Genomic DNA, 14,750 nt, shown 5'->3' with positions numbered 1-14,750 from the left:
GTGGGTATAGGCCTACTCTAACTTTGCCATAACAGCGCCCTGTGTAAAAAATAACTCTGATGATATGTATTTAGAATGCTGCCAAACATTATCATATTTGAAGGCCAGCTTAAAGCTCTAAAAAATGACAAATTGTCAACTAGTTTCTGTAAGTAATGTATGGTCCAGAGGTGTTTACAAAGTCACTTGACTTGTATTGCGGCTAATGTTTGCTTCATAAATCAACATTTTCACTGAAGGAATGTATTGTTCTGAATGAACAATCAAACAGAGTTCAGCAACTGCTTATGTAAACATCATTATTTCATTGGCTGTTTTAATGTAACATTTGTGTTTATTTACGTTTACTTGAAGCAATACCTTCCTTGACCCTTTTCCATGTTCAATACCATCGTATCACCAAGTATGTTAACACCCTTTGTTGTCTCTGTTCTGTAAGGCTTGCTGATATCCTTTTAACTTGTTAATTCAATTCTAATGAGAGGGGTTCCGGAGAGATGAAAAGAGGAAGCACAGTCATTTATACTTTAATGCACAGTGCCTCTTATTTGTAACTCAAAACCGTTTGGATTTATATTTAGCAATAGTTAACACCCGCAAACTATAACACTGTGACAGCTATTTTCAAGTGAAGCCAACAAGATGAGTCCAATGAGAAGGGCTGAATGCAGCACTGTGCATGAGAGATGGGGCTGCTACTGTACTTGTGGGCAAGTGTGTGTGTGTGTGTGTGTGTGTGTGTGTGTGTGTGTGTGTGTGTGTGTGTGTGTGTGTGTGTGTGTGTGTGTGTGTTGCTTTGGCGCAAGTCATTTTTCTTAAAAATGTCTTACAAAGAGTCATAGTAGAATACACAAATGAGAATTGAACAATCTCAAATACTCAAATTCATTATGTATTGAAAAATTGATTGCTCTGCACATAAGAAGTGAGCATGCCCATTGACAAAGAACTGCATATACTGTATTAGTCCATGGGCCAGACGAGAAGTCAGGGACACGTAAGGTGGCAAAATCTCTTTGGCACCATTTTGTTTGTAGGGTCCATATAAGTACTTTGAAACATGATAACCTTTTCAAATGAGTAGCTTTAATACTTTTTTAGGACATTCATGTTTTTGCCATTATCTCCCCACATTCATTATCTGCACAGTAGTTCTGTACCTGGCCTATAGAACCGTTCGCAATTTGGTGTTAGGAGAATTTCTCACTTGAACTGAGTCAATGGAATGAAAAATGACATGAAAAATCACAGAGGTGCTCATCCGCCATAGTGCCACAAATGGCGTAATGGCCAAATGGCCGCCATCGGCTATGATGAAAATCCAAGACCTTGGCCATAGCTTGGCCATTGTTAGGACTAAAAACGGGTGTAATAAGACTAATTAAACTAATTCTGGCATTTATAATTCCTTTCTGATATTGTTTTGACCATTAAGGAGCATCTTGTCATTGAAATATGTAAGTCAATGCAATTTTTCAATAACTCAATTACTCAATAATGTTGTTCTTTCATTGTATTTTTTTTTTCAATAATGATTTGTTTTATTTATAACAAAAGACATACACATGAGATACATAACAATTATAAATATTTTATTATTTTAATTGGGTGTTGAAATGAGCAAATAAGAGTGATTTAGACCTACAAAATGTTATACAAATAAAATCGTAACTCAAAATCAAATAACAATTCCTCTCAAAGTGCACCATATATGTGCATGCTGGTTAGTGTGATGGACTTTTACAGGATGGATTTTAAAATTTTCAGGCACCTTGGATGTGGCCTCTGATCACACTACTTGTGGGAGGGAGAGCATCCATTCCAGCACTGGCACTGGTATAGTTTTCTACCCTGAGGTCATCAAATGTCTTGCTGTTGTACTTGAACTGGCCCCTGCCCAGACACGCACCAAGTACTTCTCTGTCAACGCTGTGTCTTGTTCAGTCAAGGTGTCTGCCTCTCCAAAGATTGTCAGATATTGCACTGGGTCAGAAGCCATAGCTGCATGTTTGGTCCCCACCTTACTAATGCAGTCATCTCCAGTCAGGATATGTGCCTTGATCACTGTCTTGGCTAGTGGTGCTCCAAGATGAGAGACTGCTTGATGCAGTGGGAGGATGCGCCGCTTCTCACCAGTGCCATACTGCTGCCAGATCTCCTTCATCCTCAGTGCTTGGAAGTATATGGGGTGTAGTATAGCAGTAATGTGAAGGTGTGTGTGTCATTGGAGACAATTACAACTCTTGCACTGTTTCACATGAACAGCCCACTCCACATGCACCACCATGGGGCGGCAGTGGCTCAGGGGTAAAGTGGCTGGGTAGAGTGAACTGGAAACCGCAAGGTTCCTAGTTCGATCCCGGGCTCCCCCAGAGTTAGTGTCGAAGTGTCCTTGAGCAAGACATTGAACCCCTAATTGTTCTGAGCAGGTTGGTGCCTTGCATGGTTTCCTCCGCCATCGGTGTGTGAATGTGTGTGTGTGAATGGGTGAATGTAATGTACAATCTATGTAAAGCGCTTTGGATAAAAACGCTATATAAATGCACCATTTAGTATTTACCACCAGCCTGTCAGCCTCAGCACCAATGGCTGTCCTGGAACTTATGGCCTGCAAGTGTGTACGGACCTGCAAGCTTCCAGACTGTTCCTGCCTTGCCAACAAATTAAAGTGCACAGAAATGTGCAAGCTACAAACCTGCAGCAATCAGAAGGAAGAGGAGGAAGATGAAGTGGAACTGATTGATTATGATGATGATAATGATGACGGTGACGAATACTGAAGAATTGATATTGGTATGACAGTTATGATGATGATGATGATCATCATTGATTAAAGTACCTCTCAAGCCTACTCCATAAACTGACTCTGTCACAGACCCTGTGGTCCACAGACTTGGACCTCCTCTCTGTCCCCAAGGCAAACAAGCGAACCTTGTTCTGAACCATGTTCTGAACCTTGTTCTGAAGGCTCTGTCGGGGACAGAGCCTTCTGTGTGGCAGCCCCCACCCTGTGGAACTCTCTCCCAATAGGGATTGGTCAAGCTCCTGTTCCATGCTCATGCAACACTGGACTCCTAAGGCTGTGTGTCTTGAAAAGACACCTATTCTCTCAGGCTTATGGCATATAGTTGTTTGTTGTTTTGTTTTGTTTGTTAGTTTGTCTGTTGGTTGTTCATTGTTTTTGAAAGGCGCTATATAAATTCAAGCTACTATTATTATTATTATTTGTATTATTATTAAAGTGAATGAAAGAGAGAAATGTATTTTTCCCCCCTCTGTATCACGTGTTCTGTTCAAAAAAAGTGGCACGCTTTCTTCATTATTTGAATATATGGTTGGTGTCTTTGAAGACTGATAACTGTGACTAATCTACCACTTGGGAAAGGCTATCATGATCAAATATCATCTAGGGATATAGACCTATTCAAAATACAAAACTAGAATTTGCAAATGTTGCACTTGAGTGACCCCGATTAGTGAAAATGCTGTTCACAACGTGAAGTGTTGTGAATTTGTAGACATGCCATTTGCTGAATGTTTGCCCCAGAATAGGCATGCTAGGGTTCATGTGGTTAAATAAGTGAATGAAAGAGATTGAATAATGTTTTTTTCCCTCTGTATGACATGTTCTATTCAAAAAAGGTTAGGCGATTTTTTCATTCTTTGGATCTATGGTTGGTGTCTTTGAAGGCTGATAACTAGGACTAAGCTACTACTTAGGAAGGGTTATCATGTTGAAATATTATCTAGGGATATAGACCTTTTCAAAATACCAAACTAGAATTTGCCACCTTGAGTGTCCCTGATTAGTGAAAATTCTGACCTGGGCCCATGGACTATATGTCTTGTACCAGCAAAGCGGGCCAACTTGCTGGTCATGCTGGTGACCAGCCTACTGTATATGTTGTTGGTGTTTGCTGGTACAGTATGCTGGTGCTTGTCTAAGCTGGCATTTGTGCTAGTCATGCTGGTGTTTCATGCTGATGACCTTCTACTTTAAACTGGTATTTATATGATACCAGGACATAACATTTTTATATAACAGAAAAATCAAACACGTCACAGAGGATGAGTGGAATGCCTTCCTCTCTGCATTGATTCAGCCACCTAATCAAATTCTTCTTCACAACAGAATGATAAACAAGCTAGGGTTTGATCTAGTAAAGGCTATCACCACACAAAAAGATGCAATGATTAGTGCGTAGACCCGGCAGACAGAAGTTCTGGGGAGATTGAGCAGATATCATATAGCTTATAGAAACAGGAACTGAAATGGTCTTGTTGTTCTGATGAAATATTTTGGCACAGTCCCCTGTCACAGGTGTGCCTCATATCACACATGTGACTGAAGGTATAGGTATTGCACTGATCCACTTGATTCCAGTTGATAAGCTGGGGAAAAATGTATTGAGTGTTTAATTTGTTAAAAACATGTTAATAAATCATGTGTGCAACTTCCCAAACCAAAATGAGGTATTTGAACCATCTTTATGATGAGTCTGCCCCAGGCACTTCTGTCCACTGGACTAATTTTCTTTTTGTCTCCGCCAGGCCGAAGGCATGGCGAGAGAGTATGTTTTACCGTCCGTCCGTCCGTCCGTCCGTCCGTCCGTCCGTCCGTCCGTGTGTGTGTCCGTCCTGTCTGTGTGTTAGCAGCTAATCTCCGGCACTGTTGGCCCGGTCGCTCCGAAACTGTGCACACACACTCCCTGGATGCCAATTCAGAACATCTGCCCCAATTTTTTCACATGGGCCTGTTATAGTGCCACCAGGAGGCCGATTTGTGCAAAACCCATTTTTTTTACATTACTCCTACAGTTTCTAGTCGAATACTCCATGATATATTCACTTATGGGATATCAGCGCCCCCTGGCGATGCAACAGAGCTACATACCATAAACTCCCGAGCCAATTCATTGGCTGTGACGTGTATGTCACGTGTCCGGAACCGGCATTACAGTATAAAACCGGCACGGGACTAAGTAAACGCCCTCTTTCAGCTTCTCTGCATCTAATGCGACGACTAAAGAACCTACAAACTAAACCATAATTCGATTTCCTTGAAAAAACAGCTTTTAGCCCGCAGCGGTGGTACCCGTACCAACCCAGGGTTTTTTTCCTGAAAATCCTGCTTTTTAGCAACTCCCGTAGCTATTTTCTTTTATTCTTTCCAAAAGTTTCCCTCCTAAAATTGTGCTAACGGTTAGCTTCTTAGCTTCACAGCTACAGCTAGCTTACCGTCCCCGTCTTTTGTTAGCCTAGCCTAGCCTAGCCTAGCATCTACACGACGCTGACGCACGATGGAGGAACCACGGCCTTGCGGGTTGATGGACTGCCACCAGCTGATCGCAGGAGAGGACCCACACGGCTTCTGTACAGTATATCGTGCCTCGGGCTCCAGCACGCCTTTTCGGCGGTGCATTTCCCCGACGCACCAGGCCACTGTGAGGACTGCGTCTTTTTCTCTACTCTCCATCTCAACGCCCGTCTGACCAGAGCCAGGCGCCTGGTTGGCCGAGCTGTTCCGGAGTGGAGTCCAGCGGCGGATGAGGAAGCTCCAGAACCCCGCATCGCCGATCCACAAGCCGTGGACCCTCAGGCAGCCGGCGTGCCCCCGGATAATGTTCACCACGATCTGGGACACCTCCAGGCTGCCGCACCAGCCGTGGACCACGGCAACCCAGCAACCGCACGAGCTGTGCCTGGTGGATCCGACCAGATGCAGCCCGCTAGCGGCCCTTTACCTCCCTCCTACCCTCCCCCGCCGCAAGCCTACAGAGACGGCGCCTCATCTCGAGAGGACAGCGACGACTCTGAAGGAGGGGTCAGCATGGACGAGGGAGAAGACATGAGCGTACTCCCTTCCTACCAGGAGGAACGAGGGGAGTCTCGCTCTTCCGGACCAGCGCCTAGCGTCCTCCCCGAGGCCTCCGGAGCCTCCGGGGTAGGGATGCCACAATCTGACCTTCAGCCAATTCGAAATTCGGACAGCCCTGGCGAATATTTTTCGATTATTCGACAGCGCCGTTTTTTGAAAAATATATTATTTTTTTTCATATTTTCGCTCCTGTTTTAGCATTATTACGGTCATTTCCGGGTTGCGCGGCCCAATTATTAGTTACGTTCATGTTTGGGCTGGGCTGAAACAGTGAAACGCTCTGAAACTGTGGCCATTTACAATTATTAAGACTATAATATTACTATTATTAGTATTAGCATATATTTTGATTGAAACTAAGGCATACAAAAGTAAAAAGTAAAAAAAAAGTAAAAAAAAAAAAAAAAATCTTAAAAAATAATAAAAAATATATATAATTAAAATCGAATTTTAAAAATCATTTTCGATTATGGAGACTGTAACGAATATTCGAAAATTCGAATATTCGGTGGCATCCCTACTCCGGGGGCCGCCTCGAGCTAGCCTGGCCAGCTAGGCCAGAGCTAGAGTCCGACCCGGCGACGCGTGACGACTCAGTGAATGCGATTGTGGACAGGGCGCTGGTCAGATGTGGACTCGTGCGTCCAGCGGATGAACGAGACGCTTCCTCCGCTCCCGTCGCCGAATACCAGGGGCTGGATCCTCTAGATGCCCGCCCGTCCAGATCCAAAAGGCTACCAGCCGCTAAAGGCTTCAAGAGCATGCTGCATTCCACCTGGGCTAGCCATGCCGAGCCACGAAAGCTCGGCTTCTCCCTCGATGTCGCAGGCGCCACAGACCTGGGTCTCATTGCCTGCCCCACCATGGACACCGTGCTGGCCCAGGGGATCATGGACCAACACCAAGACACGGTGACCCTGTCTCCTGAACCTCTTTTCACCAGCCCCAAAGAAAAGGCCCTTACAGTGGCTGTCAAGAAAGCTTATAAATCAGCAGCGCTGGCGGCGCGCGCCATGAACATGGTGGCTATCCTTCACGGCTCTACAGCACAGCGCCTGAAGGAACTGAAGGTGAAAGCGGAGTGGAAGGAGGACGCGGAGGAGCTGGAGGCTTTGCAGCAGCTCATAATCCGTGTCTCAGCCCACGCCACCGCGTGGATCGGCAGGTCCATGGCGGACTGCGCTGCTATTGAACGAGCAAGGTGGTTCGATCTCGCTCGGTTTAAATCCGAGGTCGCCGACGCAAGAAAGAAAGTGATGGCGCTCCCCCTGGACCCAGGGAACCTGTTCCTGGGGGCTTCAGAGTTCCTCCGCATCTCCACGGAGTCAAGGAGGGCTCAGAGGGAGGCGGCCTCGGGCATGCTAGAGCCCCCCCCTCCCCCAGCATCCAGGCCCCGCATGGAGAGACAGGCTGCGAGAGGAGGTCGCTCCTCCTCCCGCCGTGGATCAACCAGCGCCTCCCGCTCTTCTTCTTCAGCCCCGGCGACCCAGGCAGAGAGGCCTCGCAGCACGGGGAACAGACAGGGGAGAGGCTCTCCTCGCCAGAACCCCACCCCCAGCACCAAAGCCCCACGCCGTGACTCAGGACGAGCTCGCCGTGGCGCGCGGGGCAAGTGACATTGTCCCTCCGGCGCAATTGCCGGTTCCACCCCACCCCCATTCCCACGAGCGGAGCGGGTGGGAGTTAGCCCCCCAGTGGTTCTCACGGGGGAAGAGGACAGTGGATTTTCGAGGCTCGGAGGACAGGGTCGTGGACGGCTCCCCGAGAAAAAAGAGACTTTGTACATTCCAAAACAATGCTGTAAATGTGCCAAATTTTTCTGTGCAAAAAGAAATAAATGTGCCTCATGTTACAAAACCTCTCTTTATTTCACCTGCCCTGGGGGGTTGGAGCAGCGTGGTCCCCGTACCGGAGGCCATTCTGCTCCAACACTCGCAATCCAAAATAAGCCCACAATGCCTGGTTTGCCCGAGCGGGAATCCAGACATTTGTGGGATAAAAAATGTGCATGCATTAAATCTTTTGAAGGTAATAGACGAACCATTGACACTTTTGTCCACACGGGGGCGCACAAGCGCCAGTGGAAATACGTCACGCCGGTCAGGCCAGTCCAGCCTCCCGTCCTACAGGGGGCGCCAAAGCGCCACTGTAGGGCGAAAGGTTCCTTACCAAAAGAAGCAGGACCGAGAGGTCCCAATGGTTTATCAGCACAAATGCACTATGCCTCTTTCGCCTCTGGAGGGCGGCAGATCTCCTCCCACACGGAGGGCAGCTCTGTCGACGCCTCGGGGAAGCCCTACAGGCTCAGACACGTTGGTGACGTCATCGAGAGGGCTGAGGCCGGCCCCGAGGAGGTTTCCTGCAGCCAGGCACGTGACTCCTTCGAGCCTTCAGAACAGTCCCTCTCTATCCCTACTGTCACTAGCGAACGAGAGTTTGACACCGCTGTTTCCAGTAGCAGCGTCGCCGGTTCCCATGGCAACGACAAAACGATTCCCACTGCTTCCAGCGGATACCACAAGTTTGGCACCGCTGTTTTCAGTAGCGGCTTCGCCGGTTACCATGGCAACAGGCACGCGACCCCTAATGTTTCTAACGAATACCACAAAAAAGGCTCCGTTAGTCCCAGTGGCGGCGTCGCTCGTTCCCATGGCAACGGACACACGCTCCGTGCCGATGACGTGAAGAAATGTCAACCGAACCCTTGGGTATTACGCACAATACAGAAAGGTTACAGGTTGCAATTCTCCAGGAAGCCCCCAATGTCAGACAAAGTGGTGTTTACTCTGGCAAAGGGCCAAGCAGCCAGCACTTTAAGAGAGGAAGTTACCTCTCTTTTGAACAAAGGCGCTATCAGAGAGTTACTCCCGAATCAGAACCGGCTGGGTTTCTATTCAAAATACTTTCTGGTGAAAAAGAAAGGGGGGGTGTTCGACCCATTCTGAATTTGAAGGGTCTCAACAAATACCTGACGGTTTTCAACTTTCGAATGTTGACAACGGCGGGGCTGTTGCGGACGGTGCGTCAGGGCGACTGGTGGACGAGCATCGATTTGAAAGATGCTTATTTCCACGTTCCTATTTACCCTCCGCACCAGAAGTTCCTGCGCTTCGGCTTCGAGGGGAGGGTGTACGAATACATGGTCCTTCCCTTCGGCATGTCCTTAAGCCCCAGGGTGTTTGTGAAATGCACCGACGCAGCCATAGCCCCATTGAGGCGGAAGGGAATCAGGCTGTCGACTTATATCAACGACTGGCTCCTGGCAGCAGGCTCGAGGGAGGAGGTGATGCGGCACACGGAGGTGGCGGTCTCTCACCTGACCTCGCTAGGTTTCATTATCAACACCCAAAAGAGCGTTTTGGTGCCGTCCCAGCAGACCACCTTCATAGGGATCGCGCTGGACTCAACCACGCTCATGGCTCATCTATCCCAGGATCGGATAGACAGTTTTCTGGCATGTGTGAGGTCCTTCCACGTGGGGTGCCGTGTCAGCTACAAGCTGTGCATGCAGGCGGCAGGTCTCATGGCTTCGGCTATACACCTGATCCGGCTGGGCAGGCTCCACATGAGACCATTTCAGAGGTGGATGCGGAATCTCAGAATTCTGCCCACCAGGGGTTCTCAGAAGGTTCTGGTGTCTCCACGTTGCATGGTTTCACTCAGACCGTGGTCACAAGCAGCTTTTCTGTCCAAAGGAGTCAGTATAGGTGCTGTGTTGTCGAGGAAGGTCATCACTACGGACGCCAGCCTCAGCGGTTGGGGTGCGGTCCACGAAGGCCGCTCAGCCAGGGGGGTGTGGGACCTCAGTCTACAGACGGCCCACATCAATTACCTGGAGTTACTGGCGGTGTTCCTGGCTCTCAAGCACTTCGAGACCCGCATCCGCGGTTGTCACGTCATGATCAGGACGGACAACACCACAACCATGAGCTATATCAACAAGCAGGGAGGCTTGGCCTCCCTGGGGTTGGACAGCCTGGCGTGCGAGTTGACGCTCTGGTGCGACTCGCGTCTCGCGTCGATACGAGCGTCTCATATACCAGGCCTCTTGAACAAAGGGGCGGACCTGCTGTCCAGAGGCAGGCTGTGGTACGAGAATTGGTCCCTCAGTCCGCGGGTAGCGAATTTGATCTGGGCCAGGTTTGGCCGGGCCCAGATCGACTTGTTTGCCTCCAAAGAGAACGCGAAGTGTTCTCGTTTCTTCTCGATGGCGAGGGGGGACTTTTCTCTGGGTCTGGATGCCCTAGCACACAGTTGGCCGGACGTGCTGCTGTATGCATTCCCGCCGTTGAATCTGATCCTTCCAACACTGGAGAGGGTCAGGCTCCAGGGACTGACGGTACTGCTAGTGGCCCCAGCATGGAGCGTTTGGAGGTCGGAGATAACTCCTCTCCTCTACACCGAACCATGGCCCCTCCCCCTGGACAGGGACCTGCTGCGGCAGGGAGGGGCAGACATTTTTCACGAGCGGCCCCAGGACCTAGACCTGTGGGTTTGGCCCGTGAAAGGGAGACTTTGACTTCATGCGGCTTGCCTCCTGATGTGGTGGCTACCATCCAGGGGGCAAGGGCCGTTTCTACAATGGCCGCGTACGACACCAGGTGGGACATGTTTGTGTCTTGGTGTCAGGAGCAGTCGCCGCCGGTGGTGGCTTTCGAGGCTCCGGTGCGCAGCATCCTTGTTTTTCTGCAAAGCAGGTTAAACCAGGGTTTGGCTTTTTCAACAGTCAAAGTTTATCAGGCTGCCATTTCCGCTTGCCATCAAGGTTTCGGTGACAAGACGGTTGGCCAGCATCCTCTGGTGCGTCGTTTTATGAACGGGGCCAGGCGGTCTAGGCCGGTTTCTAGACCGCTTTTTCCGACCTGTGACTTGGCAGTGGTGCTCGATGCACTGTGCCTTCCCCCGTTCGAACCTTTTGAGTCGGCGGTTTTGAAAATCGTTAGTCTCAAAACGGTCCTGTTGGTGGCTTTGGCCACCGCCAAACGGGTCAGTGACTTACATGCACTCTCGGTGAGCCCGGAATGCATGAGGTTCTCTGGTGACGGCAAGAGGGTTTGGTTGAAACCTAACATGCATTTTGTCCCCAAGAACGGGGTGGTGACACAGGCCCCGGTGGAACTGGCGGCCTTCCATCCGCCTCCTTTTGCTTCGGCGGAGGATGGGCGGTTGCACTGTCTATGCCCGGTAAGAGCTTTAAGGCTCTACTGTCAGAGGACAGCGGCCGGCCGGTCGTCGACACAGCTGTTTGTCTCCTTTGAGGGTCAAAGGAGGGCTGTGGCCAAGGCGACACTTTCCAGATGGATTTTGGATGCCATTAGGCTGGCTTATGGCAGTGGTGGCACTCCAGTTCCAGAGGGCCTGAAAGCACACTCTACTAGAGGCGTGGCTACGTCCTGGGCCCTCTCTAGAGGAGTTCCGGTCCAGGAGATATGTGCGGCTGCAAATTGGTCGTCCCCGTCGACTTTTGCGGCTTTCTACAGCCTGGACGTGGCGGCGTCTTCGATGGCGCACGCGGTTCTGGGTGTGGCAGCTGTCTCTAGTTAAAAGGTGGGGGTGGTTGGACAGGCATGGTCCTGTTCTCTCTCCCCGGGTTCCTTTTCCTCCTACAGTCTCCTGGGGGCCACCGTATGGTAGGGTCCTGGGGGAGGGGGACTCTGTTTCCTCGTGTTTGCTTATGGGACAGACTAGTGTCTGTTCATTAGTGAAATGAGGCAGATTTAGTCTGTCACGGTTTTCTTGTTGCTTTTGGGACAGACTAGTGTCTGTTCATTAGTGCAATAAGGCAGACTGAGTCTGTCAGGGTCTACCTTTTTCTGTCTTTTCCCGCACCCCGGCCCGGTGGGCTGGGGCGCCCGTGAGGCCAAAGGTCACGCCCGGGGGGCGGGGCCTTGGGGCTAAGGGGCGGGCGGAACTGTGAGGGTTTGTATGACTATAGCCCAGGGGGGTTTATATATCCCATAAGTGAATATATCATGGAGTATTCGACTTGAAACTCGAGGTTACGTAGGTAACCCCGGTTTCTTTAGAATACGGAGTGATATATTCACCTAACACCCCTTTTTGTGCGCATTAGCGTGCAGAGAGCTGTTGTTAAAGAGGGCGTTTACTTAGTCCCGTGCCGGTTTTATACTGTAATGCCGGTTCCGGACACGTGACATACCCGTCACAGCCAATGAATTGGCTCGGGAGTTTATGGTATGTAGCTCTGTTGCATCGCCAGGGGGCGCTGATATCCCATAAGTGAATATATCATGGAGTATTCTAAAGAAACCGGGGTTACCTACGTAACCTCGAGATTTTATCCAAACGTCATGCAAATCGGTACACAGTATCTCTATAGAGCGTGTCAACGACTCGTCACCACGGGGGGCGTGGCATAGTAGCTGCAGACATACTTGAGGGGGGGAAATGTTAAGTCAACCTGGTTTTTACCCCTCAAAGATGTCCGCCGCTACCAAAAGACACTTGTTGACGCCCCCTTCAGGATTTTTGGCAGGCTCTATAGTCATGTGATCAACACGGATCTGTCCGATTTCCCATATTCCATCCTCATTGCCTATGGTTGGCTTCCAAAGTTTGCAGGATTGGTCCATTTTGAACAAAAAGCCTCAAACTATGCATGCAGCTTGCGATTTCACAAGCACATTCCCACTAGGCCGAGGAACAAATGCCACCCTTTTCACATTGGCCTGTTATAGCGCCACCAGCAGGTCTAATTTAGCAAAACACATTTTTGGAACAAAATGCCTCAAATCATGAATGCAGTGTCTGATTGCTGTGAAAGACCTAAGAATAAATGGCACCCTTTTCACATTGGCCTATTATAGCGCCACCAGGAGGCCAGAATAACGTACCTGACCTGGCGGAGACCTGTGCTCCGAGGAGCACTTTTTCTAGTTTATTTTCTTTTTTTTAAACACATATCTGTGACTTTTGTGTTTTTTACATTGAGCAGTGTTTTTAATGGTGGCATGACTGCTGGTTTAGACAGCTTCAGAGACTGCGTTCTTTGGTGCATTTTTACTCAACTCTGAAACATCTTTATTAGATTGTAGCTTCTAATGGTCTGAACCATTTCTTATCTTTCTGGTTTATCAATTTGTCATTGTTTTTTTTTTACAGAAAACATGTTCATATATTCAGATATTTGATTCCAGAACAAACATTCCCTTAACATTATGGAGTCAAATCCCTCTGAACAGAACTTCAACATTCACTTGCCAAGATGTTCTAGTGTCCATGAATACTTGTCTAGATGCACCCTGTTTGTAGTAATCCCAAATGCCCTTTCTCTTTATTCTTTCAGTGTGCAGTTTTCAGTATGAACAATTCACAACTTAGAATTTACCATTTTGTATCAGAAGAAACCAAGTATTTATTAACTCAATAATCAGTATTTTAGTACTGTATGCTGAATATTTTAATAAACTGCAGTGGAGCACATAGAAGCTTTTAGTCTGTATTTAAAACTTGTCAGAGTTGGTGTAAGTCTCAGATCCTCTGGAAGTTTGTTCCAGTTGGGTGTGAGATCATACCTAAATACTCAGCACCGACTGGGCCTACCAAAGGCAAACTGATACTTCTTGAGGGTTCATGATGTAAAAGTCACTCATAAGGAGACAAAATCATGGTAAATCCCATGTGTATTGATTTTCATGAATTTTACTCTTTCTTCTTTCTCTCTCAATGACTAATAGTCTGAATAATGCAACTTACCATTTAGTCATCGTATCAATTAATTTAGACCTAGGACACCAGGTGAGAGCAGTTATTTGATTGAGGACTGAGAACCACTGTTCAGCATGTTATCCTTTACCTTATGAGACTAAACTGCATGTCTTTGCTGTCATCTGCTGGATAAGTTCAACTCCTTCTGCTATACTAGCTAGGTTTGATCAAACACATACAGCTGAAGCCATTGTACTCACACCCTCCAAAGACAGAGGATTTTGAGCTTGCTTTTTCCACATTTAGGGTCTGTGTTTCCCCTGCATATCTCTCTTTTGTTCAGAACAGAAACCCCCAAAATCTCTCTCTCTCTCTCTCTCTCTCTCTCTCTGTGTGCGTGCGTATGCTGACAACGAGTACAACGGTATTGCATATCCAAGGGGAAACCGTTCCAAACAGGAATAGCCCTAGTCTATCTATAAAGGCACAGAATCTGTGTGCTTACAATTTTACTTTTCTTTTTAAAGAATGTTTTTTTTTATTAATTAATTCTTCACCTCAAAGGACAATCAGTCACCAGAACCAGAGTGTGTTTTCAGTGAGTCTAACATGATTAACATGGAGTCAGAAGTTGAATGGGCTTAGGAGGGGACAGTGTTTGATCAAATGAATATCAAGTATCTAAATATTGAATCGAGCAACTGTCTGGAGTGCACACGAAAGCCTGAATAGACATTAAAATGACCCCAGAAGTGTTTTGAAGTGAATTACCCCATTAACATTGGAAATCAATCAAAGTACATGGACATATGGGATTCACATTAGTGCACTAAGACATTGCATTAGAGATATTCAGACAGTAGACAAACCACTTTTATGGTAAATTATTTATTTTTATTTTACAGACGAATACACCGCTCGCCAGGTATCAGACATAGCTGAGGTGCTGGATAGACCACTGGTCTATACAGAGATGGTCAAGAAACACTACGGTAAGCTCATTGGATTTACATTATTTAAACAACAAAATCAAATTTGGGATTTTTTTATGTAAAAAATCAGGCCATAGCCATCATATAACATAAAACACAGTCTATTGTAATGTATTCATTGCAAAGTGTTTTGCAATGAATACACAAATAAAGATTTACTAGCCATTATACTAAGCAAATGAGTACAATATAGCAAATAATGTATAAAGGGT

The 14,750-nt window shown here is 47.6% G+C and overlaps 1 protein-coding gene across 1 annotated transcript in view; it reads right to left on the bottom strand.

Moving 5' to 3' along the window:
* Positions 1-2,164, bottom strand: part of LOC311064345 (uncharacterized protein) — a gene marked incomplete at its 5' end in the record, with an annotated part of 40,341 nt that extends 38,177 nt beyond the window's left edge. Inside the window, one exon of the mRNA XM_084084177.1 lies at positions 1,917-2,164. Coding sequence (XP_083940303.1) covers positions 1,917-2,164 — 248 coding nt within the window. The remainder of the gene's footprint in view (positions 1-1,916) is intronic.
* Positions 2,165-14,750: the final 12,586 nt, after the last annotated feature.

The sequence above is a fragment of the Gymnoscopelus microlampas genome (genome assembly GCF_963454915.1).
Source record: "Gymnoscopelus microlampas genome assembly, chromosome: 17".
Lineage (NCBI taxonomy): Eukaryota > Metazoa > Chordata > Actinopteri > Myctophiformes > Myctophidae > Gymnoscopelus > Gymnoscopelus microlampas.
This window is presented reverse-complemented; position numbering and strand designations above follow the sequence as displayed.